At 40.5% G+C, this 26,028-nt stretch overlaps 1 protein-coding gene across 1 annotated transcript in view; it reads left to right on the forward strand.

Moving 5' to 3' along the window:
- The first annotated feature begins 6,452 nt into the window (after positions 1 to 6,452).
- Positions 6,453 to 26,028, forward strand: part of LOC128146850 (collagen alpha-1(XV) chain-like) — a 163,419-nt gene continuing 143,843 nt past the window's right edge. Inside the window, exons 1-2 of the mRNA XM_052798747.1 lie at positions 6,453 to 6,713; positions 6,836 to 6,918. Coding sequence (XP_052654707.1) covers positions 6,703 to 6,713; positions 6,836 to 6,918 — 94 coding nt within the window. The 5' untranslated portion in view covers positions 6,453 to 6,702. The remainder of the gene's footprint in view (positions 6,714 to 6,835; positions 6,919 to 26,028) is intronic.

The following is a 26,028-nucleotide window of genomic DNA, read 5'->3' on the forward strand; positions in this document are numbered from 1 at the left end:
GCGACAGGAATGACCTGCAAGCCATCCCACCACGTGTCCGTGATTCCAACAAGATCATAGCCCTGCAGCTGGACACAGAGCTGTAACTCATCACGTTTATTGCCCGTGCTGTGTACATGCACTTCAGAGAGGGTCTGGGTTTTTTCCAATACTGTTGCCTTGCTTACATGCAAATGCTGGAGGTGACCCTGCTTAAGCCTTGTTTTGCTGATTTTGTGTTTCCTTTCAGACACGTCACCCCATGCCCTTTGCTTGTCAACCCTATCCATCCCTCCCTCACAGGGCTGCTGGTAACTCCGTCCCTCCCCTGTCATTCCTAGTTTAAATCCCTTCTTCCCAGGGCAGCCATCCTGGTGGCAAAGATGCCTTTGCCCTGCTTATTGAGGTGGATCCCATCTCTCCCAAAATTCTTGGGTTTATTTATTACAATTTAAGGCGTGTGCTGCCTCTTTGCCCATAAACAAGATTCTGAGTGTAACAACTAGATCTGGAAAAAAAATGTTGCTGTGTTCTTTCCTATCTTGCACATGGTGTAAATACCAGGTCTCATCCTGATCATTATCTTGATCTAAATGTATATTTAGGGCAAGTATGTTGGGTAAAATCCTCACACTGTAGGCGTCTGAAAACCTTTTTCATACAAGGCCAGATTTTTAACCTTTATCTAAGCAAAGTACTTGTACTCCTTTTACCTGTAAAGGTAGATTATCAGTCCTGTCCATGTTATCATGATGATTTACAAAGTAGAATTTTGAGACAATAATCTAATGGTGATTAAAGATTTGGCATTTTCATCACCTTGTAGTTGGCTTACAAAGTAGGATTTTACTCTACTGAAAACCCCTGCTTCATATAAACCAGTGGGACAAGAGGTTTGTCCCAGTGTAGGCAAGAATGCTTTTTACAAATTTATCTCGAGGCAGTGTAAAAAGTAGTCCGTGAGGTCACTCCTTGGGTCAAGGTCTATAAATATTTTTAAATGGAAAATGTTTGAGTCAAGTTAGCTTGCATAGAATGGGGAGAGGAATTCTGGTGAAGCTTTTTACTTTCTATACCCTGTGGTAGGCCGTGTGTGTGTGTGTGTGTGTGAGTAGGAGAAAATGTTTCTTCAGCTCAGCTGAACATGGAGACAGACAGCGAAACTGCTGCATATAATTCTTTCTGGGTTTATTCATATAAAAGGAATGTATGACATTTAGTCTGAATGGAGCCTTTCAGTGCAATGCATGTACTTAATATAGTTAAAACTTATTTTTTAAATATGCTTTAAAACTGTGTACCCATCTGCTAATGATAAATTAATTTAATATAGCAATAGGATCAGTGTTGACATGCAAGTGAGTTTGAATTACAAGCAGAACAACTCCTTATGCTTGGTTTTACAGTTGTCCCACACGCTGTATTGAATAATTTCAATTGCTTTTTCAGTTTCTGAACATTGACCATTTGGTATTCTGACTTTGTGTCTCATGCCAATAATACAAACTTCATCAGAAACAGCTCAGACATTTCTGGAAATGATAATTTTTGTGATGCTGCCAAATAATTGGTTAATAGCTCTAATGTTTTTGCGTTTTAGAACACATACTTAAAATTTGAGAGAGGCATACCGACACTTGCATGTGCCATCAGAAGTGCTGAAATATCCTGATTCCCAGCATATACCACTTGAACTATTAGACTATTGCACAGGACGTGCTTTGCTAGTAGGTTTCATGGATGCTTGCCTATAGCAGAAGTATCACAGTGGTTTTCCTCTTCTAGTCATGCCGCCTAGTGAAAGACGGAGTCAGAGTTTGTAGAGGGGAAATATGTATGTCTAAACATTTACTCTTGGTTTCCTTGCCACCTAGTGTCAGGTAACATGCCCAGACTTCCCTTTCCTTCTGCTTCCTAACTGGCTTTCAGTGCTCTTCTTAGCTTTGTCCTCACCTTTTCCCACCTTCCCGTCCCAGGCTTTTCACTCAGTCTTATTCTCCTTTTCGCACACTTTTCTCTGTAGTATTCACCCACCCTCCTCACTAGTCTGATTCCCCTCAGACCCATCTGTATGCCCAACAGACCTGGTCTCTTCTTTTTTAAAAATCTTCCAATATCAGTATTGATGGGGGAGATTCCTTTCTCCCTAGTGTTCCCATTGCAAAGCTTCAGGTCCCTGATTCCTCTTTCCCTTCTTGGCCATCCAGCGCCAGCTGTGTGAAAGATTTAACATTTTTTTCCAATGCTTTTTATAATACTGTGAGGGAGGGGTAGAGGAGGCAGAAACATTCAAATTATGTGAAATGAAGCACTAAAGAGCTAGAAAATGCCAGAATTCTTTGCCTCTGTGACCTTAATTTGTACCCTTCTGTAGGATATGGTACAAGCCTGTCTTCTGGTGCATAAACGTACACTCTTATTCCTTCGTAAGTATATATTAAAAACAGCATTTATAGACTTCTAAAGATTTTTTTTCAAAGGTGCCTTGTTTAAAGGAGGGAAAATTAGAAAAACAGAGCATTGAAGCATTAGTTATGCTTGTGAAAGTGTATTATCAAACTGCTGCGAAAGTAGCTGTTTAGCAGCAGTTAGCTGACGATATTCAAAGCCAAAACGTCATTCAGAGTTTCTGGATGAATTGATACATCCTGCAGCAATCCATCACTTAAATGATGTACTCAGAATGATTGATAGTAGCTTTTCAGGAAGCCAAGGCACAAGAAGCGAGGTCTGTGCATGAACAATTGGTTAAAAGAGAAGCGAAAAGGTGAGGAATATACAGTCACCCCTTGCAGTAGAGAAAGGTCACTGCTGTAATTCTACAGAGAGTTGCACTGCCGGCCTTATCCAAGGAGGGCAGGCAGTTAAGTTTGGTGATGATAGGAGGTTTTGGGGTTTTTTTTTAATAAGGACAGGGGCAGATTGTAAAGAATCACAAACGGATCTTCCAAGAGTGATTGACTGGAGAACAAAATGGTAGATGAAATTAATTTCTACCTTTTTGTTATATATTTATTGAAAGAGGGAGGAGAAATCCTAATTACACATGAAATTACCTCATAGGTGCAAGTTATTGAGCTTATGAGAGTTCCATGAAAGCATCGTCTCAGCTGCAGTCAAGAAAGTACACCAGTTGTGTTCCTCATCAGGAAAAATACAGAGAACATTGCTATGTCAGTAGAGAGGTCTTGGGATTCTTTGCATCATGTGCAGTCATGATTCCCTGGACTCCAGCAAACATCAAAAGTGATGTACTAGAACACAGAAACTCTGAGAAAAGCTGAAAAGATAACTGAAGGTGTGGAATGGTTGCAGAACAAGGAATGACCAAGTAAGTTCACACTCAGTACAGAAAGCAGACAAGTGGAAGGGGTATATAAAACAGGTTTCTGAAATCACAAAGAGCATGGAGAAAACAGAATGGGCAGTGAATAGGTGATCCCTAGGAGATCTTGGAGGCATCAAAGAACATCAGCAGGACCTAAGTTGAAAACAAAGAAGCAGAGACTTCTTTATGAAAGGCACAACTGAGCCGTGGACCTCCTTGCCAGAGGACATCATGAATGCCAAACATTTATACATGCTCAGGAGAAGTCTAAGCAAGAGCAATCTTTTATTCTTTTCTAGCATGGTTCTTAACTCACTCAGGCCTTGGTGCATACTGCTTCTCTAACACTAATCTTGCACAACAACAGTCTTACGATTCTTAAATCCTATGATTATAGAGGCTAGAAGTGTGCAGCTAAGAAATTTGTGTTGCAGTCAGGAGGAAAAAAGTAAACTTCTTAACACAGAGATGATCAGAAATAAAAGAACACCCAGCCAGACTAACTCAGTGAACGAGTAAGAACTGCAACGACGGAATTGTAGTCTGCCATTTCAAATCTTAAGGAATGCAATCAGTTGACAGAGCTGAGGAAAGTAAACAAAACTTCTGCCTGGAAAATGGAGATTTTTAACCAGCAGGAAAACTCCAGCTTAGTTGAAGACAGCTGGAGACAGTACTGAAGGAAAGCACTTATGTCCTAATTCAAAGGAATCCTGCTGTGTTTGAAAAGGAAGAGACAAACAGCAAGGTTAAAACTAAGTGGATGTGTACAAATGTCACGGCCCTTGTGGGGAGCAAGATAGACATAGATAGATAGATGCAGCAGATACAGAGAGCCTGTTAATATTCTGTAATTCTTAGGACTACAAATGAACACTAGAAACTCAAGAACTCTCAAGGCCCTACAGGAGTGGGGGTAATAAACTGTATTTAGAGATTCCTCCACTGTTGTCCATTTAAAACTAATGGAATGCAGAGGTCAAGAACATGCTTTGCCTTGCTTTCCTTTATCCAGCAGCACTAAAAATATTCAGCATTGGCCAGACATCCATGTTAAAATATCCAGCAGAAACTAAAGGCTCTCTCAGCAGCACTTCATGTAGATCATCTGCAGGAACAGCGTATTACCTATGGGAGAAGGAGGGGTGTTACTTCCTTTCTTCTATGGGTTTTTGAAAAATCAGAGGAAAAATCCATCAAATTGTAAACAATAGAAGAAACGTTATTTTTTAATGAAATCTTTGCAGCTTATCCTGTAAAAAAACCTTAACAAATAGTCATCTAAATTTAATAAATCTGGAGTCTGGTCATACATTTGTCTCTTAAGTATGTTAGTCTACTGTAAGGCATCAGAGCAGATGTATGTTTTGGCCATATATACCAGACAAAAACTGTACTGCAACAGGAGGCATTATGCAGGTAAGCCTCTGACATTTTATGTATAGAGAGATAGAAGAATTACTATTGAAAGAAGGAACTGAGTTAAAAAATAGTTTGACAGGACTAATAATGGCTCTTGGTAGCAATTGCTAAAGATTACCTGTAAAAAACTGGAAAAGTAAGCCAGGCTTGTAAATACATACATTTTACAAGAATGCTTTAGAAACCAGTATTTTCTCCTGGGATAACATCTATCTAGTGTCCTAGATAAAGGCGTAAAATAAATGCTTTTGGTATATGATTTGCACAAATGTTGCAAACACCATTCCTGTAAGCAGCACTGCTGGTGGTGATAACAACGGAGAAACTTTAGGGGGAGAGAAAGGAAAGAGCTGACAGCCTCACATAGAAAAGGTGAATGATGAAACTTTTTTCAGCCCTGATATAGTATTGTGGAACAGAAAAAGGGGGGTCCTTGGTCCTCTGACAAATATAAAACTGTGTGTTTATAATAAGAAGCTCGATTAAAAGATAGTTCGATCTCTTGCTTCCTCATCACTAAGCAGAAGGTGGATAGCAAATAATGCTGGTCTGTGCCTCAGCTCAAAATATGAAAAGAGCTGACTTGTGGTTTCTAACCTAGAAGGGGAGTCTGGGGCAGAATCAAGATTCCAGCTTTTAAAGCCCTAACCTCTGTGTTTCCTTATTTAATAAAAAAATAATAAAAACAAAACAAACAACCAAACAAAAAAACAAACAAACAAACAACAACAAAGTCCCCCAAAATAGTCAACAAAGCAAACCCCCCAACCTCAAGCATTTTATTCACAGTACAATGAAATTCTTCTTAATTCTGTTTATCGCTTGGCATTGTCCTTTCATTACTGCAAAAAACCTTTACTCCTGTCCGTCCCCTGCACCCCATCCTAGGTAAATCTGGTTTTAGTTTTGAATCTCCTAAAGTGATCTTCGGCACCTTCCAGCCTCGAACTACCAAGAGCCCACTGAACTCTTTCCACACGCAATGCTTTCCAGGCTCCCTCCTGTCACAGTCAAAAAGTGACAATTGCAGTCTTTGTTAAAAATCTCATGACTTAAAAATTGTCTGATTAAGCTCAAGGTTATTCTTCCAAAAATTCATCCTTGAGCAAGAATTGGCTTTGAAGAGCTACATGTGGAAAAAAAGGCTTTTCATGAAGTTAGGAGGGAGGGGTGAAATAACACTTTTGATGGAAACTATTTGAAATGCTTAGCTACAGGATCTTTATAGCAGACACATATAGGTACAGCTGCTGAGGTAGATACACACTCTTAATCTACATGCAGGGTGTAAATCTTTGTAAACGGGATTATTAGAGAATTTGTCAGAGGAAAGGACGTGGTTCGAAATGTCTCTGTAGGTGACAGAAAATCCCTACGACAGTACGGCGACGGTGCCCAGGTCTCTGTTGCAATTTAACCGTGACTGCTCTGTCCTGCCTGGATCTTAAACCTTGCTTCTGTTCAAGTTTGGTTAAAAGGCCAGAGAAACGTCCTATTCCATATAAGAATGCGTAGCATTGGCTATGTAATGCTGGATGGAAGGATGTTGGAGGTCCTGTTTTATTGGATAAGTAAGCGGAGGTTATGAGTGAGCGAGGGGGGAAAGGGGGAGCTGGAGAAGCTCAGCTACTATCTGTCAGGGTACACAGTAGTTAAAGACAAGACTGAAGAATGACAACATTGGGATGATGTACAGCAGTGAGGGGTGTCCATCAAAAAATAAAGTAGGAAGTTTTCTTCTTCGGCAGCGGTCTGACAGGAACGTCTACCCGGAGTCAGATTTCAGAGCTGGAGCACTGAGTTGCAGTGAGTCACACAGAGAGCCTGAGAGCTGCCTTTGTTCCACTTGTGTCTGAACGTTGGAGGAGAAACAGCAGGCTCCAGTTTTTATTAACTTCTTATTTTCATAAGCATAAAACTCATGTGCACTGAACTTTTTCCTCACTCGAGGTCTTTCAACTGACTTTCAAAAAATGCTCTCATGGTAAGAACTCTCACTTTTAAATTTTGCTTTTTCTTTTTTCCCTCTTGTGCTTCTGTATTACACTCTTTCGTCTCATTCTTTTCCACCCCCCCCCTTTTTTTTTTTTGGCACACCTGCTCCAGGCATGCCTGGTGGACCTGGGACTTGCTGCTACTGCTCTTTGGCTTGTCAATCCATGCTGGTTCAGCAGCTCAGATCATAGAAGGTAAGACTTCTCCAAATCACATCTATAAATTGAGAGTAAGGGTTAATTTTAAGATATGCTTTCCTAATATGGAAAGAGACTCTACATTTCAGATCCTCATTTTCTCTGCTGCTTACTGTTCTTCATTTCATATAGGGAAGCTGCTGCAAGTTAAGAACTTAAATTGCCATTCATTCTGGAACAGGGAAAATAAGTATGTTGGTTCCCCAGCTGTAAGGCAGCCTCTCATGCCTGCTCTCTCAATATTTCTTCAGAGTGTAATAATCGAGAGAAAGTACTTCAAAGAAAAGAAGAATACTGAATGGTTTTGGGTGTATCACGTCAGAGAAAGGTAGCAGAAAGCAATTAGGATAGATGTATGTGTCACTCTGGAGATATCAGGAATGTGCCAGGCACGGTGTGAGTGCAAAGACACAGATGTGATGCTTGTTCCAGTGTGCAGAGATTTCTCCTGGTAAGTGTCTGAGCAAATTGTGATTTTCAGATCTCTTGAGTTAAATGTTTAGTTGTACCAGCCTAGCCTTTATGGACTTTCAGTGAAAAGTCTTTCTGTAATTGCAGACTGTATGTTCTTGTAACAGAGCCAAATCCCTCAGCATCTCTGGAAGACATAACCTCAAATTTAACTTAGGAGAGAACATTGATTTAAAAGTTTAAATGTAATTTTGAGAAAAGTGAAAATGCTTCATATATTACTTCTCCATTATGAGCAATGATACTTATGTCAAAAAGCAGTTTTTTACTATCTTATGAAAAATAGTCTGAATTTGTTATGTAAATGACTGCTAGATAACTACGTGATAGGAGCATTAGAAATTATTGAAGGGAAGTAGATATTGCACATGAAGACTTTAATGTTACTCAGAATGTTTTTTTCCTTTTTAACTGACACTGCCATAGAATAGATGGTGCACCTAAGAGCCAAAGCTGTAGGTAGTTATTTCAGTAGGAGAAAAAGCCACAAATTAGTTATCACTAACAAATGCTGTAAGTGCTGTCGTGGTTTAACCCCGGCCAGCAGCTAAGCACCACGCAGCTGCTCACTCACTCCCCCCCCCCCCCACCCAGTGGGATGGGGGAGAGAATTGGGAAAAAAAAGTAAAACTCATGGGTTGAGATGAGAAATATGTATTACAGATCATTAATTAAGGAAACAAACCAGAACCAGCTATTAGAATGAGGAAAAATATTAATGTATGTCTGAACAGTGGCAGAAATACAATATATTGCGTATACAATGGAGATAAAGCTGTTGCCTCAGGTGAAAATGTTTTTCTTGAGCTGATGAATGACAGTGCATGTGGTGGTTTAACCTGGCAGGCAGCTAAGCACCATACAGCCGCTCGCACGCTCCTGCCTAGTGGGATGGGGCAGAGAATCGGAAAAAAGGTAAAACTTCTGGGTTGAGATGAAGACAGTTCAATAGGACAGAAAATGAAGGGAAAATAGTAATAATAATGATAAAAGAATATACAAAACAAGTGATGCACAATGCAATTGCTCACCACCCACTGATCAATGGCCAACAAGTCCCCAAGCAGTGGTCACCACCCCCCAGCCATCTCCCCCCATTTTTTATGTTCAGCATGATGTCACACGGTCTGGAATACCCCTTTGGCCAGTTGGGGTCAGCTGTCCCAGCTGTGTCCCCTCCCAGCTTCTTGTGCCCCTCCAGCCTTCTTGCTGGTGGGGTGGGGTGAGAAGCTGAAAAGTCCTTGGCTCTAAGTACCGCTCAGCAACAACTAAAACATCAGTGTGTTATCGACATTATTCTCATCCTAAATCCAAAACACAACACTGTTCCAGCTACTAGGAAGAAAATTAACTCTTTCCCAGCCGAAACCAGGACAGTGCAGTGAGTGACATCTGGACAGGAGAGAACCAAATTTTGGCACATAGAAGTTAATAAGCAGAAGCTCATTAAAACTACAAGCACAGTGTTAAAAAGAACAAATATTTTTTTGACACACAATTTCTTTTTTGGTGGATCTATGCTGGTTTCTATTACCTGAAGCTTTGGTTCTTTAAATATCCTACCCTTTGAAAGTCATATCAGACGTCAGAAGTAGGAAAGATAACCCCTACTGATACAGGACAGTTTTTCCTGTGCAGAATCTTATTACTGCTGGAAGGACTCCTAACCTTACCACAAATGAAGATCAAGTGGGGTTATGCAAGTCTCCTTAGACCACTAGAGACCTGGAGACAGTTCCAGGAATGTGCTCCTGCATGGTTGTCCTAGCCTAATACTCTTTCCTACTCGTTTGTCTGTTCCCAAAAGTTTACTAATTTTTTTTTTTAACAGCTGATTTTTAAGTGCCTGATGTAATAGGGATCTCATGTTTTCTATTCCACGTCAGACTATGTTATAAGCAATGTTTTCCTGATGCTTGGTTTAAATGTTTTCACTTTCTGAAATCAAGTGTTGAGGGCTAGAAATAGGAATAATCTTCCTTTCTTGCTGGTGCTGCAAATACGTGAACGATATAAATTCTCCCTGTAACTACTGAAGAGCAAAGAGGTATATACTTCAAATCTTTTAGTCTAACTATTGCAGAAATAACCTCTTTTTCCTTTCCCACAGTTCCTTTTAGTAATAGAGTGCACAGAAATAAATTGTGTATTTAAGATGAAAATGTTTGGAGACACGGGGAGATGAATTGCCCCTCTGGTATTCAGGCCTTTTGCTGCAAAACTGATGCTTTGTCTAGTGTCCATTTTGTCACTGTCTCCTTTAAGATTACTGCTTTCCAGGATTCTCCAGCCCATTGAATATTGCTGCTCTGCTTTTCTGATGGCTGACCTCTCCTCTGTCTCCCCATAGCACATATTTATATCTCTAAATTCCTTTTTATATAAGAGGAACTGGGAATGAGTAAACATGGTTTTAGAGGAACAGTGCAGGTACCTTTTGCTGTAGCCTTGTACAGGCTATATGCAAAAGGAAAAAAGTACCTTGAGATGTTCTTGAGTTGGTTAAATAATGTCAAGAAAATGGCTCATGGATTATATTATTCACTGAGGGATGGGGACGGAGTTACTTGTTTTTTACAGACCTGCAGACAAAGCAGTGACCTTCAGAGAATTTAGAGGAGAAAAGTTTGTCATCTTTGCCTTCACCAATCAGACAACCGCTTCAGTGAGGTCTAGTGAATTTGCTTACTGGTATGTGATTAGGCAGCTGTAGCCTTGTCGTCTTGTTTTCCCCAAGGGAGCACCAAATTGTGGAGCAGGTTTGGAGGGTGCAGATAAAAACGAAAGCCTCAGCAGCCCTCTGGCAGAGGGCTTGAGCTCTGCCACGTCTTTGTGAGAGATATTAGAAAGATAAGTTAGAAAATTTTGATCAGTTTCCTATAAGAAAAAGTGTTTTGACCAAGTCTTGTTCTTCTTGAGAAAATCGTATAATTATGGACAGTTCCTACAGAGAAGGAGGAAACAAACTGAAAGGATGGTGGGAAAGTGCAGGGGGGGGAATTCACATGGCAGTCTTTGAAATTGTTTGAGAACTTCTGGGTTTTACTTTAGCTTCAGTGAACTTGTGTGAAGTTAGGACTTTTGTTTCAGTAGAAGTGTTGTTTTAATTTCCAAATTCTAGAATATCTGACTACTGCTTTCATTGTAAAATGGGACAGACAATAAAACAGAGTATTTAAAACCTTATATTTAAAATCATGAGTTACTAATTCACAGTACCAGCTGAAACCCCTTCTTGATCAAAATGACATCTGTTTAGCTTGTTAAAATGAAGTTAGATATCTGTTATGTAATTTGTAGATCAAGCTATGTGTTGTGACAGAATGCAAAAAAAAATTGAAATATTTCATTCAGAATTTTAAAATTCTTTTGCATGTTCTGCAAATTGATGGGATTTGGTCATTGTTTCACCAAAACTCTTAAGAAATACTTGAATCTTGCTTTAGAGTGAAACTGAACAGAAGTTCTGAAACCTCAGCAGTTCCTGTGAGTTAGAATTCTGAATTTTTACTAACTCTGTTGGAAGATTTTAGGCCCTTTCTCTGCAGCTAACATTGCACATGTACAACAAGATAAGGAATAATATGCCTTCTTCTTCTTCACACAAACACAGTGTCATGTGAACTATGGAGCGCTTTTGCAGTTTTTCTCCTGCGTTCATGAAAATTGCCCGAATATAGTACCCTATTCTACTTGGGTTTGTGTGGAGGGTTAAAGATATGTTGGTGTCTTAATAAATTACTTCATCACTTCTCCTTTGTTCAAATGACAATTAAGCATGTATCTATCTGTACATAAAAGTGTAGTCTGTCTTATTCTATCTGGTATTGCCTTGCGGTGCGTGTACTTGGCCTTTAATTACACCTGATAATGTATCTTGATTTACATTGATTACCCTGGCTGTTTTTTCCATGTTGCTTTGCATCTTCAACCACAAATTAAGTTAATGAATAGAAGGTGCTCAGAACATAGTCCTGAACATGCTGGTACTCAGGTTGTGGACAGAACTAAAGCTATAAAATCTGAATGCTAACCCCGTTGAAGTCTGAATGAGAGAGAGTCGTCCCTATGACTTGCTCTAGCCTCTTGCAAAAGTCATATTTATTCTTCCAGGCTCCCTAGGCAGTTATCGGTGGTTTTCAGTTCTTGGCATTCAAATCAGCGCATGCCTTTAAAAAAAAATATAGAAAAAAATTGTTTAAATGTATGTGGTTCTGCAGTTTGTATTATATTTGTGTGCTCTAAAAGAAGCTTTACAAATTTCTTATTGACATCTGGGTTTTATTATTAGCCAAGCTGAACAGCGCTTTCTTGCCCTAAGTAACATGCTCAGTAATAGTTTACATAAAGTAAATATTTGTGTCTTTCCTTGGCTCTCTGTACACAGAATGGCTGTCGTTAGGCTGTTGACATAAACTTTGCACTCGTGACCTGCTGAGTTTAATGGAGGAATCCTGAATTATTGACGTTCATTGGCTGTTGGTCAACTGGTGTGATTCACACACTTTTCTTCACAACGAACCAACATAATGAGTGTAAATAAATTTGTACATACATTTAAAAACTTGTTTCTATCAAGTAATTACTGTATGTGCTTTGAGTGTGAAATGTGTACAATCACTCTGACTTATGTGGTGATAGGTACGGCTCAGTTCTTTCCTAAGACAGGACACAATTGCAGTAGTGCTGGTCTGTATGGAGTGCAGTATTTTGTAAAGATAACTTAGATGGCACTATATCCTCTTGTACCCAACTGAGCATTTGGACATCATCAAACTGCACTTGAGCCTAAATTGTAGAAGCCACTGTGTATCTTTCAGAGGTGTCTTCAGGCTGTTACCAGCTGTTGTGCATGTTTTTAATGTGGAGCTAAGCCTGATTTCATAGTTGATAAGATGCCTTTCCACGCAAAACATAGTTAATTTATTATAGAAAATCAGTTGGGTTCAGTCAGGGTCATTTGTATGAGTGGCTGAAGAGATTGAAAATACCAGTAGAACAAACCTGATTTAGTAAATTTGTTCCATTTTGTCACTTTTCTAAATGGATTAGTTTTCTGTGTAATACCCTCTACATGCTAATTCTCTTGGACAATAAACACATGGTTGCAAAGCTACTCTACCAGGCAACAGAAGATTTTGGGGGGCCTTTTTTGAGGCCTCAGAAGGGAGAACCAGCTGGGGTGGCTATAGCATTATAATGGCTGTCTTCATTTCCTCTCTGAAGGCATCCCGGTCACACTGGAAGCCCACAGTAAGCAGTTGTTTCCATGACCCGAATAGAACTTAAAATCTCAATTGTGCTTGCATTTGCCACTAAATGGTGTTTGAAGGACCTGCTCTGCTGAGAAAGGCCATACCAAAATACTTCCATGCTATGTTGTTCTGGCTCAGCTGTAGACAAGGCAACACAAGGAATTTCTTGAAAGAAGTCCTAGTGGTCTCCTGAGTGTTTAAATGCATATACATCTGTTTGGGCACTGCCATGCCCACTCACAGATTTCCCACAGCCTTATACTATAGCTCTGTTACTCACTTTGTGTCCTATGCAGCAGCTGCTGTGTAAAAACTGCTAGTCCCAGGTACTTCTGGTAGTACCTGCTAATGAGCATCAATTTAATTAAAATGTTTCATCTGTGATTTATTTCTTACATGTTAAGGACAATGCCTGATCTTCGTGATCTCGGTTAGGTACTGAACTACCCGTTCCTTGCTACAGAAGTGAATGGATGACTGGAGAGAACAAGAAATACTGCTTGAAGTGGCTAGGAGTAGTTAACAGAATACAGTGATTTACACCGTGTGCATAAGAATAGCCTTGGCTTGTTTGGTTCAAGCAGGTGAACACAGACACAAATACAGATTTCAGCTGCAAGCTGGCATTTCAGTAAATGAACAGTGAAAGGGAAGATTTGATTGCACTATTTATGTTTCGGATATTCAAATGGTTCCAGAGAACTTTTTTCTTATTCTATCATGTTGATTTCCAAATCAAATACTTGTTTTGGAGGCTGCCTGTCCCTTTGGCTGTGATTTCTTCCCCTTCGGTGTGTGAGCTGTGGATTGGTTTGGTTTTTCTCATAGTGGTATCTCAAATTTGACCAAATTCATGCAGTAGCTTTGCCAATTTACACAGTGTGCCCTGGCTAAAAAGGCAGCAAATTGTGCAGTCTGGTGAAATCTGATTATTTCAGATGTCATTAATGTTACCTATTTAAGAGAGGATGTCTATTTACCACCACTATTTCTAGGTCACCAAACAATCTTTTCCCATTTGGCCAAGCCACACAATTACAGCACGTTTAAAAACCAACAAAATTAGCCAGCAATTTGGACTGTGGTGAATTCTATCCACGTAATCTTCCTGTCTCTAGTAGCTCCTGTTCCCAAACATGGAAAGTCACAGACATTGCAGATAGTAGAGTGCAGGTAGAATTCTCTCAAAGAATGAGTAAAATGGTCAAACCCTAATTTTAATGTATTTGCATATGAGGAGTGTGAAACAACAGATGTATTATTCAGAATACTTTCTGGTGAGAAAGCCTTGGAAAAAGCAACAGACAGGGCTGAATGTGCCCTGCCAAGGAATTGCAGTATTTTAAATGAGTATCTGTCTTATAGCCCAATCACAGAAGAACCAGGGTCTGAACCAAGTTTTTTCTGAGGGGTTCTGCGAGGAACCAGGGTTTTCTGGAGGCATTCAAGCATGTTTCATTCCAAACATTCAATTGATGGAGGCCTGAAGCTGGTAATGGTGATTCAGTGATAAGATTTTAATTTGAACTGCATGATCATTTATGGTCTTTTGCTTCATCTTCAGTACAGAAAATAGAATATTAACAAGAATGGGCTTTGACCAGCTTGTTCCATGCTTGGGTATCTCCAGGGTCTTATGACTGCAGGTCTACCTCCACTGCTGCCACTGAATTCACTTTTTGCTGTGATCAGTTCCTACCATCGCAACTTATAACTGCTCAGTTAGCATTAACTTCCAGTCCTATTTGTGGCATATCTTTCTCTGAACTGTGAAATCACAGTTCCATACATAGTCAGGAGAGTCAGGTCTGACTCTGCTTCTTTGGAAATCTGAATATAGCTTTTGACTTTCTCTACTTTTTTTGGTGGTCAGTGACTAAGAGGGCATTATATTGCATGGTCATTGCTCATTGCATTTTATATCCACTTCCCTTCTTACAACTGACACACATTACCTAACTCAAGAACAGAACCCACCTAGAAATAATTTTAATTTTGTGCTGCCTGCTAAAGAGTAAGGTGATGACTCTTGAGAGAAAAGAATATTGCTCCAAGACATGCTTCAGAGTTTCCTATAAGCACTAGCTGTGTTGCGTGGATATTCTGAATCGCCCATAACTGGGGTTTACTGCAAAACAGTTTCAGAACATCAACCAGTGTGGCATCCAAGTTGTGATTCATCTCTGGTGATATTTCTTATGACTAAACTCAAACAGTAGAAGGAAGCATACAAGAGGTGGAAACAGGCTCAGGTGGCACAGCAGAAATATAGAGACACTGTCTGAGACTACAGTAGTGAGGTCAGGAAAGCCAAAGCCCACGTGGAATTAAATCTAGCAAGCAACATGAAGAGCAACAAGAAGGGCTTCTACGGGTATACCAGCAGCAAAAAGAAGACTAGAGAAAATGTGGACCTGCTGCTGAATGGGGCAAGGAACCTGGTGACAGGGGCATGGAAACACCCAAAGCACTCAATGCCTTTTTTGCCTCGCTTTTTACTGGTAGGATTTCCCTTCAGGAAACTGAGCCCCTGCACCCACTGGGAAAGTCTGGAGCAATGAATATTTACCTTCCATCAAGGAGGACTGAGTGAGGGAACATTGAAACCAGATGGACACATGCAAGTCCATGGGACCTGATGGGACATGTCTATGAGGGCTCATCAAGCTGGCTGTTGTCATTGAGATAGGACTCTTGATTATCTTTGGAAGATCCTGGTGATCAGGAGAGTTCCTGAGCATGGGAAGGAAGCCAATATCATTCCTAATATCAAGAAGGGCAAGGAGCAGGATCTGGGGAACTGCAGGTTGATCAGCTCACCTCAGTCCCTGGGAAGGCGTGGGAGCAGATAATCGTGGAATCCATTCCCAGAGCCAGTAAGAACAAGGTGATTAGGAGTAGTCAGCACGTATTTGCGAAGGGGAAAATCGTGCCCAAGAACCTCAATAGCTTTTTGCAATGGAATGACAAGCTCAGTGGGTGAGGGAAAGACAGCTGATATTTGTGGTCTTGACTTGTGCAAGGCTTTCAGTGTTGTCTCCTGTAACATCCACATTGATAAACTCATGAAGTTTGGACTAGATAAGTGGACAGTGAGGTGTATTGACAACTGCCTGAACTATATGTACTTGAAGGGGTATAATCAGCAGTATGAAATCCAGCTGGATGCCAGTGTACCCTGTGGTGTGTACTGAGACCAACACTTTTTAACATCTTCATTAACAACATGGATAATGGATAGACTGCACCCTCAGCAAGTTTGCAGATGACACAAAAACTGGGAGAAGCAGTTGATACATGGGATGGTTGTGCTGCCATTCAGAGAGACCTTGACAGGCTGGAAAAATGTATCGACGGAAACGTCCTGAAGTTCAGCAAAGGAAAATACTAAGTCCTGCACCTGGTGAGGATTAACCTAGTACAAGCTGGGGTAGGACTGGCTGGAAAGTAGCCTTGCTGAAAAGGACTTGTTGGTTTTTGTGGACAAGCTTATAATGAACCGGCAATGTACCCTGTGGCAAAGAAGGCCAAGAGGACCCCAGGCTGTGTTTGGAAAAGCATAAAAAGCAGGAGCAGGGAAGTGATCCTTCCCTTCCTCCCAGTGGTGAGGCCACATCTGGAGTACTGTGTCCAGCTCTGGGCTTCCCAGTTTAGGAGAGACACGGACATACCGGACAAGTCCAGCAAAGGGCAACTGAAGTAAAAAAGGTTTGGAATGTCTGCCTTAGAGCAGCAGTCTGCTGAATCTGCTCCAGTTGATGAATGTCTTTCTTTTACTGGGGTCCCAAAACCAGATGCAGTATTCTACATGTGGTCCAATGAGTGTCAAGGAAAGGGGAATCATCTTTCCCCTCCCGCTGCTAGCTGTGCTCCTGTCATTACAGCCAACAATGCTGTTGGTGGGCTTTGCTGCTTTGCTGGCTCATGTTGAGTGTGCTGCCTACCAGGACCCCCATGTCCTTTTCCCCAGAACTGTTGCTCAGCCTGTATTCTTGCAAAGAGTTCTTCCTTGACCGGTGCGGGATTTTACATTTATCCTTGTTGAATTTTACAAGATTCCTGTTGTCCCATTCCTTCAGCCTTTCTAGGTCCCTCTAGATGGCAGCCCTGCCCCATAGCTCATCAATTGCCCCTTCTCCCACCCTCCACCCCCCAGCGTCACCTCCAAATTTCATGAGTCCACTGCATTGCCTTCTCAAGTCACTGGTAAAGACGTTAAACAGGACAGATCCCAGAGCAGACTCCTGTGGTCCGCTTGTTACCTCAAGGTAGAGAATGACCCATTAATCACTACCCTCTGAGCCCAGTCATCCAACCAGTCATTTACCCGTGTAGCTGCCTGCCCATTCAGTTACACTTCCTAACCTGGATAGAAGAAGATTGTATCAATGCTTGCAGAAGGGTTAGAATGGCTGAGTGGCATTCTGGTTTTAATGGGTTAATAATCTGGTTAATTATTGAGTTATGTATCTAAATAAGAGTTACCAAGACTGGGTCTTCTGTGCTATTCAGAACAAAGGACTGAGCTAGACTTCTGGATTTCTGTGTACATACCTATTCATATCAGTGTAGGGACCTGGAGCTTAATGTTACAGTACATGGTAGTGTAAAAACCTGAAGTTCAGCTGCATTATCCTCTTGCAAACATAGGCTTCTACAAGCTGCACCGAGTCACTATATGCATAAGATACACTTTATTTTTAGAGCTTTGTTTTCTTTCTTTCTTTCAGTGACCAAACAGTCAAATTTCTGAAGTGACAGAGAACTGAGTCTTCCATGTGAGACAAAATTGTGAGTGGTATCTAAGACAAAATACTCTGACAACTAAGATAGCCAGATTTAGAACTCAACAAATGCAATCAAAACTGACAGACCACGGACGTTTCTGAGTCCAGACTGAAGTGTACGTGCGGACAGCACTCTCCTAGTGCATAAGGCGCAGCTCCCAATAACTTCATGTGTAGATCTCAGAATCAAAGGTCCTGAAAGTGCTTTGTTTGCCTGAGAAAGATGAAGCTTAGAGTAAGCCATTTGGATTACATTATTTTGCAAGTGACAGTGGAATATGTGCAATATGGGCAGACAGAAGGCAAATAGCGCTGTTAGCTCAGAGAAGTCCATCATCAGTTTTGTGGCAAGAATACTACAGAAGACCTAAAGGCTGTCAATCTGACAATAGTATCTTTGTTTATGTATCCAAATGTGTATGTATATGAGTAATAAATACCTGAAAAAGAAGCGCTCACCACTTCCTCCCCAAGGTGGAGGACAATTTGCTCCAAGTATTTTCCACTTGGTTTTTCAACAAAGTGTCATTGAAACTTCAGAGCATATCTGTTATGTGCATTCAGTTTCTGTTTAGGAAATATTCTTTTCTCAGACTGTCATTATATAGTGTTCTACTTAGGTAAGCTGTTTAACTAGAAAATGCTACATGATTTTTATGGGATACAAAGTAAGAGACACCAGTTTTGTCCTGGGGAGCAATGGTGGAAGACCAAGAGAAGCTCAAAATTGCCTTGTAAGAAGCCAGAACTACCTCACTAAAGCTAAACAAACCAAACTGGAAGTGCCTGTTAATGCAAATAACTACCTGACAGCAAACTTACCTGAACATCTCAGGTAGAATGCAGTCCCATAATTAAAAGTGATCCCTGCAAAAATTTTAAGACTTGCTGAGCCACGAGCCATGCTCATGGGAAAAACAAGCACCTAGAAAGAGCAGATCTGTTTGGGGTGGGAGAGGAACTATGTAGCTTTTCTAGATGTCTTAATTTGATAACTAACAGCTGTCATACTTAAGCATACATTGCAGTGTACATTGTTTCTTGAAATACGTTATTTAGAGTTGTTGCTGTTTGTCCCTGTGTTTCTTTCTGTCCCACAGAATACTTCTGGCTCAGTGCTGTTATGTTGCATTAGAAGGTATATTTTCAAGAGGCAAAGGGCTTTTGTGGACAACCAAAACAAAAGTACTAGTAGCTTAATTACTAGGCAGCAATGCGTATATGGTGGTCTACAAAGCAAAGTATGTAGTGGTGAAGAAAATGAGTGTAAAATTATGCAAAACCTAAGGCTTTTCTAGGAATTCTCTCATATTTGGAATTCCTAATATCAAAGTATCCATTGATCAGGCTCAATAATCCTCCTTGCCAGTCCATTGGCTGCATCACAGAATGAGGTGTGAGGGAACAGTGTCTCTCCACAGTATGGATCTTTATTTCTGCCATTCCACTTTGGTTAACTACATATTAACTCAATACACTGCATCACTTCTGTGAATATGATTCTTTTTTATTCTCAGAGGGCCAAAGTGTTAGCTTTTCTTAGTCTTCAGCTTTTCACAAGCTGTTCCAGTTCTATCTGTTTCAACACTTTGCCAAACCAACATAGCTCTTGACTCAGTAGGAGGAACCACTCACCTACAATGAATGCTCCACAGTAGTACTGCCATTTTGCGGTGCTTGTGGGTATGTATGTGTGAATCTAACCCTTTCCTGCCATTCACTGTAAAAACCAAGCAAACATTTCATCCTTTTCAGGGTAGCTGTGAATGTGGTTTAACACACATGGTCTGATTTTTTTTTTTTTCTCTGTCTTTAGGGGTTTTGTTCAGATGTAATAACAGGAGAGGTATATGACACATGCAAGTTTTCTCAGCTGAAAAAATCTGGCTCTTGATCAAAATAACCTGTCAGTTATTGCAGTGAAATGGTATTAATGTAAAAACACCAATCTGAAAGAGTTTTGAATTTTTGATTAGAGTTCTATAATATATGATATATTAGTGTATAACTACATTTGTTTTTAACAAACAATACTTGACTGAACTCAAAATACTGCTAAGGTGGCCTTATATTATAATCAAGACCTTGATTCTACATGTATATTTCTTGCTGTGGTTTTTTTCCGATGCACTTGCATTGAAACACATATCTATCCTGAGATGCGACTCTGACAAATAAGTACCGCATGGCAATTTCCTGGCCCGGTGATATGATGAATGGGGGGGTGAGTGGGCATCGTGTTCAATATAAATCTGAACATGCTTAAAATTCAAAGGATGCATTCTCAGTGGAAAAATAAACAAATCACTGGTGACCTGAAGTATTGTACCTCCTTTTTACACTTCTCTTACAGAATTTCAAATGATAGAACAGAACTGTGGCAACTCTGTAACTCCTTTGCCCACGCCAGCTTTGAATTGTTCAACAAGGAGGTTTTCATCATTTCTCTTGAAATATTACCCTTCAGAAAACTAATTTTTTCTATGTTGATCAAAGTTGCTTTTTATTACTGAAAAAAGACATAACCGGTGGGAAAAGGCTGCTGCTCCAACTAGGAGTTAACGCAGACACCCCTGAGTATTTACAGTGTGTGTGTTAAATAAATACTTACTTAGCAGCTCTATGGGATACATATTTGTCTAAAGGTGGGTCAGAGAATGTACCCTTTTCCTTTTCCCTCTTCCCTTTTGCTTTTTATCTTTTCCCTCTTCCCTTTTCCCTTTCCTCCTTCCCCTTCTCTGTTCTTCCTTCTCCCTTTCCCTTTCTCATTTTGTTTTGTTTTGAAGTTCTGTAAAATGCTTTTGGCAGAAAAAAACTTGGAGCAGAACACAGGAATACGTTACGCTAACCCTATGACTTTTCCTCTTTCCTCATGGCCCTGCTGATCATGAAGCTAAGTAAACAAGGCTCTCGTCCTCCCTTCTTAGAGGGCGGAGGTGAAGGATTTTTGAAATGTTAAGTGCATTCTTGTTCTCTGTCCTTTCAGGGGCTCATGGTCAGGCATACTATACCGACCACAAACTCTGTGGTCCATCCTTCCCTGCAGGTGTTGTACTCTGCTTCAGAAAGACCCTATCACAGCAACTACAGTAGTATTAAACGACTTACAGGACGGGAGGCCTTTGGGCATGTGCTTATTATAGTATCTGACTAATCAGCTCACGTCCACTCCATCAATCTGCCCCAGAAGGACTTAGTAACCTCCTCACTTGTTCTCTGTTAATCTTAAGTATTGTTTCATCATGGACCATATTTTCTGCTCAGCAGCATGATGCTGAATAATCCTGACACATGTAAAATATCCTCCTCTTTTCATTCTAGTAGAGAAGTGGGGAGGCCAGTACCCTAACACTGGGGAACTGGAGCAGTCTCTTTTCAAAATGATTAGCCTCAAATTACAACTTAATTTGAAAGCGAAACCCACATAGGGCTCTTGGGGCCATGAGGATCCACAGCATATCCCACAAGCATTTGACATACGCGCCAGGACCCACAGAAGTCCGTGAAAGGCTTTCCAGTGACTTAAATAGGCTTTGAATTACGTAGGTGCTGTAGCTGAATTCCTAAACTTTCCATGAAAATTCCATGAAATAACAACTTCAGCTGTTTGGGACAGAAGCTGAATGTATCTCCGCATTAATATAAGCAAATCTGTTACTACAGTGACTATGACGACATTAGCTCCTGGATTATTGCCCTTCTACTACTGCGCAAGTTAAACTCTCACTATAAAAAGTGAAGTCTCTGATTTCGAGAAGTATTTCTCAAAAAAAAAAAAAAAAAAATCAGGTCCTGAGCATGGAAAAATGTCTAAAGGCAGAAAACGAAAAACTGTCTACTGAAATTATTAATCATATCACTAACAGGATCAACATAGTACATAAGATCAATTGCTTTTGCTTGATGTTCTGTTTACATACATTTTTGGTTTTGCAGTACAGAAGAGTATGGAGGAGAATTTCCCCTCTGTTTAACTCCAAAACATAATTTGTTACCTGGAGTTAATTATTTTAAAAGACTATCTTATTCTGCCAGATATGCTTACCTTAAATGTACAAAAAATAGTTCAGACCCAGAGGACTCTGTCCTACATGGGCCAGGCCAGACTCCTAAAATACCAGTTTTGGTGACTTTGTGAGCTAAGCTGTGATTTATTGTTCTGATTCTGTGTTACTCCTGCTATACATGTATGCATATGTCACAGAAAATAGACAGCATTCTAATTTAGGATAATCACTGAACATTGTGAATGGTTCCTATCCCGCAATATTTATGTGCTTCTTAAACTTAAAGCAGGCAAAGAAGTCCTTGCTGAAATTGGGGCTTATTCAGCTGCTAAAAGTTAGTCACATACTTAAGTGATTGTAGGATCAGGGCTTGAATAAACAAAGAACAGTATGTGGGAGGATTAAGAAAACAAACACATATTTCTTCCCTTAGTTACCACAAATTCATAAAACACAATCAAACCTAGCACAGGTGTACACTCATTGTCTATAATACTTTCTTGTAATTTTAATTCAGAAACAAATACCTGTACATTGTCCAAACTGGAAATCAATCGCTGCTGGGAAAAGGTTTGTGCCTGTCTTAGTTGTGATATAAATCACTAATAAATTCTTATGTGTGTTCCTCATTGTGTAAATTTTTACAGCTATATGATCTTACAAAGAATTGCTTGGCAGAATTCTGTCTTTGAAGACTAAGAACCACTTGCCTTACAAATTTCTTTGTGTCATTATATTAATCTGACAACACATTTCATGTTTCTCTAGCCAGAAGAAAATTTTGACACCTAATTACATGAATCAACTTTTCTTTCATTCATAGTTTTTCTTCACTTAGAAGCCATTTGATGAGTATGTCTGTGCTCTAAATATATACTCAGGAAGACATTACCGTAATTCTTATTTTCTTGATAGCAGGTATAGACTGTCAGGAGGCGTCAAAGGCAGGCTGCTCCGTAGAGGTCGGGGAGTTGGAAGTCAACCATATTAACAACTGACCTCGCCAACACGGGCACAGTTCCACAGCAGCAAAGCAAAATGAGCAGAGTATGTTTGTTGATGGTCACCAAGTTCAGCCAAGAGTCCAAACCATTGCACCAGTCCACAGTGATGAGGCAGGTCCAATGTCAAGCCAGGAATTCAAGTCTGTGGGTAGAGGTCTGGGTCTGGATAGGGAGGATACATGGCCGGACTTGGATATTGCCGCACCGGAGCTGCAGCGTAGCACAGGCAAGGACCAAAGGCAAGATCCTCAGTTTAAAGGCAACTGCCAAAAGAAAGAGTGAGGGGAGACCCTGCTGTGGGTTCTTAGCACTGTTTTTGCGAGGGTGTTAAATGTGTAAGACCTACAAGTGTCGTAGAACAATAATACCCCTGTCCCTGCTCTGGGAATGAACCTCTTTGTAAAGGAGGTGTCTTCAGATTTTAACGTACAGTAGAGAGGACTGTCTTGGTTATCTCCTGGATGCAGAATAGCGAGTAGCTCCTCCTGGCTTTTACTACAGCTGAAGAGGTTACATCACTGATGGTGTGGTTAACCTTTTCTCACAGAGACTTGTAACTCCATTGCATGATCTTTTGATCCAGGCTTTCACTTCAGGACGTAGCCTCATTATTCATCTATATGTGCATATTAGGTGAGTTCGTTGCACGAAGCAATGGTGCAACCGCTGGTGTGCCAGCAGCAATTCTTGTCCGATACAAAACGGCAGAATGGCAGGAATCTGCGCCCTGATGGCTGGTCCTCCTGTGATATCCGTGGTGTGGTTGTGCCATTTGAATTTTGTCCCACCTCGGGTATAGAGGAAGGTTTGCAAGGCTTTGTGGTACAGAGCAGAGCCCCAAGGTAGGGTGGGCATTGTACGGTTTGGAGATTGAAAAGCTTAGAGGTGTCACTATGCAAATGTCCCTCTTTTTTTCAGCTTGTGTTGCAGATACGCCAGAATTTACTCTGTCGCTGGTGATGAATTCTTTCTGGGTCCTGGGACCGTCATATTTTACTGCCCTATTTACACTTACACACTGAGGAAAAATACGCCCATTTCCCAAAACTGAGAACCAGATATTCTCTAGATTTTCAATGCCATTTTAACTATTGACATGAAAATAATAATTGATGCGATAACTAATCGAATGACTACCAATACGAAAATCTAGTGAGAGCTGTGTGGGGCTCATAATGATTTGGGGGCAGCATAGCTTCCACTTAGATGCGTGATGTTTTGTCCAGAGAAAACCATGTTGCCATTTTATTAGCAATAATTTGGTTTTAGCTTTGCTGCCTTGTGTCTGTTATTTTAATATGGCCAAGAGAAGAAGTTTGAGAGACGGAATTGCATGTGCTTCTTGAGAATCTCTTTCCTTGGCAGACAAAAAAACGGTTTTGAAGTTTTCCGTACTGTGCCTGACAACACCCAGCAGCCTTGTAACTGCAAAACCTGAAGTATTTCAGAGATCAGTTTTGTCTGTGTTCACGGCGTCTTTATTTTGTGCCAAGGGCTGACAAAGTCCATTGTAATTGTCATTTATTAAACTGTAGGTTAGGAATTGCATACAGGCATGTCCAGATTGTTCAGAGAGAAACTGTTATTTATAACTGCTTCCAGCCTGCTCTTTGTCTACGTTAAAACATTTTATGCTACGGCCAGCTGTTCAAACATCATATAGTTCTGCGTATGTAGAGCATTGACACTTTACTCTGAAGCCTAGATCATTTCAAAAGAAACTACCCTCCACTTTCGGAACTGAGTATTGGTACTGGCTTCTTTTCCCCCTGATTATTTTGAATTCCAAACAGGTGAATGCAGTTTTGCAGTACTTGAATGTAACTCTTCTCAAGACAGCTAATTGCAATGCGTTGTGTAGAGACAGTAATTTTATTTTCTTAGGCGTTTCTGTAACACCTCTGACCCCTGGCTATAAACCAGCACATTCGTGAGGGGAGGTGCTCTGTGTACCCACAGGGAAGACGTATGAGCAGAGAGCAGCAGCTGATCTACAGACATTAAGGAAGAAAAACTGCTTTTGGATACCTGTCAACTTTTAATAATTTGGGGTTGTAGCAGATGGTCTCCAGTTACTACTAAAGGAAATGAACTTTTTTGTACTAATAGTGGCTTAGTTCTTCCACTCTCCTACATCAACGGTCGTTCAGATGAACTGAATGCTAAAATGAATGCAAGATCTAGGAAAGACTGTTTTTAAAATTCTGAAAGGAATACAACTCTTGTTCCTCCAGGCACAAGCTGACTAGTGAAAAGATGCAAGGATTTTGCAAGATTTGAAGGATTTAGGCTTCCCTATGGGCAGTCTATTCTATAACTGCTCATTTCAGATTTTCTTGTACTCTGCTTTGGGTACCAGCCATCACTGAAGCACGCAGATGTCTTGGGAGATAGGAAGCGGGTGTCGTCTTTGCTGCTAACAGCATATGACCCAGTGTACAGAAAAAAAGTTGCCACCTGCTGAGACCATGCTAGGGTTTTTATTTACCTCTTTTCTATTGCAGACCAAACTGGGGCTAATTACTGCTGGGTATATCCTTGCATTTGAAGTTATGCCAAGGCCAAGGCATACCTACTATGATTAAACATAAATTTTTTTAGCTTGTACCTTTGCCTTCCTTAAAAAGACTTATGTTTGCCTTGCTTACAAGTTTCATTCTGGAAAGGCTGCAGAAATGAAAGTGAGCTGCAGAACCAGCTTTCTATAAATTTAGCCATTACTCTGGACAAAAGTCAGCATTTGCATTCCTTAGGCAATTCTGACACACCCTTAAAAATGATAATAGCAATAATAATTTGGGGGTTTTTTTTAAATGTAAAGTGAAACTTTGAAATTTTCTCAACATTCCCCCACTTGCCTCAGTAAATTCTGAAATGTTACTGAACCTTGGAAACCTGTTCTAGCATGTCCCAGTTCAGCTGTGGTTCCTGACAGTCAAAATCCCTGCTCTGTGTCAGTCACAAGACGCAGAGAGCTGAGAGGGGCTACCAGCCATAGAAGTCCTCCCCGTGATGTGAGAAGCTCATAGCATTTGATTCAGGTCTTCTAAGGTACTGGCTCAAAGGTGAGGAAGATAGAAAGACCTCTTGAGCTTTTCATGCTCCCTGCTTTGAAGTCAAGGTTAGTCCAGGTTCTACTGGTCCAAGTGATGGGTCTTCCCTGCTCCCAGCTTAGTCTCAGGGCTTCTTTGCTTCTTATTGTGGTTGGAAGCCACGAAGTCCCTACCTCTAGGGAATTCTGTATTATGGGACTGTCCTGAAGCCATGAACTCTAGGTGTCCAAGTGAATTGCAAGAATCAGTTATAGTTTTATGTTTAGTATCTGATTTTACGTAGCATGTCAGAACCGTCAAAAGAAGTATGCTTGTGTTTTGGCAGAAGTTCACTGACATTAACACATTTTCTAAAAATCTTTAATCAGGATTTTGGGGGGAAAACTCACTTCATTAGAAAATTCCCTCTCACATCAATTAGGAAAAAAAAAAAAATCAGAGCTACGTACCTGAAGAATAGGATTAGCTGTATGTGGTAGTTACTGCTAGAAAAGAAAATTCAGGCAAGCTGAATGCTAAAATAAATACAA

Source organism: Harpia harpyja, chromosome 1 (genome assembly GCF_026419915.1).
Source record: "Harpia harpyja isolate bHarHar1 chromosome 1, bHarHar1 primary haplotype, whole genome shotgun sequence".
Classification (NCBI taxonomy): domain Eukaryota; kingdom Metazoa; phylum Chordata; class Aves; order Accipitriformes; family Accipitridae; genus Harpia; species Harpia harpyja.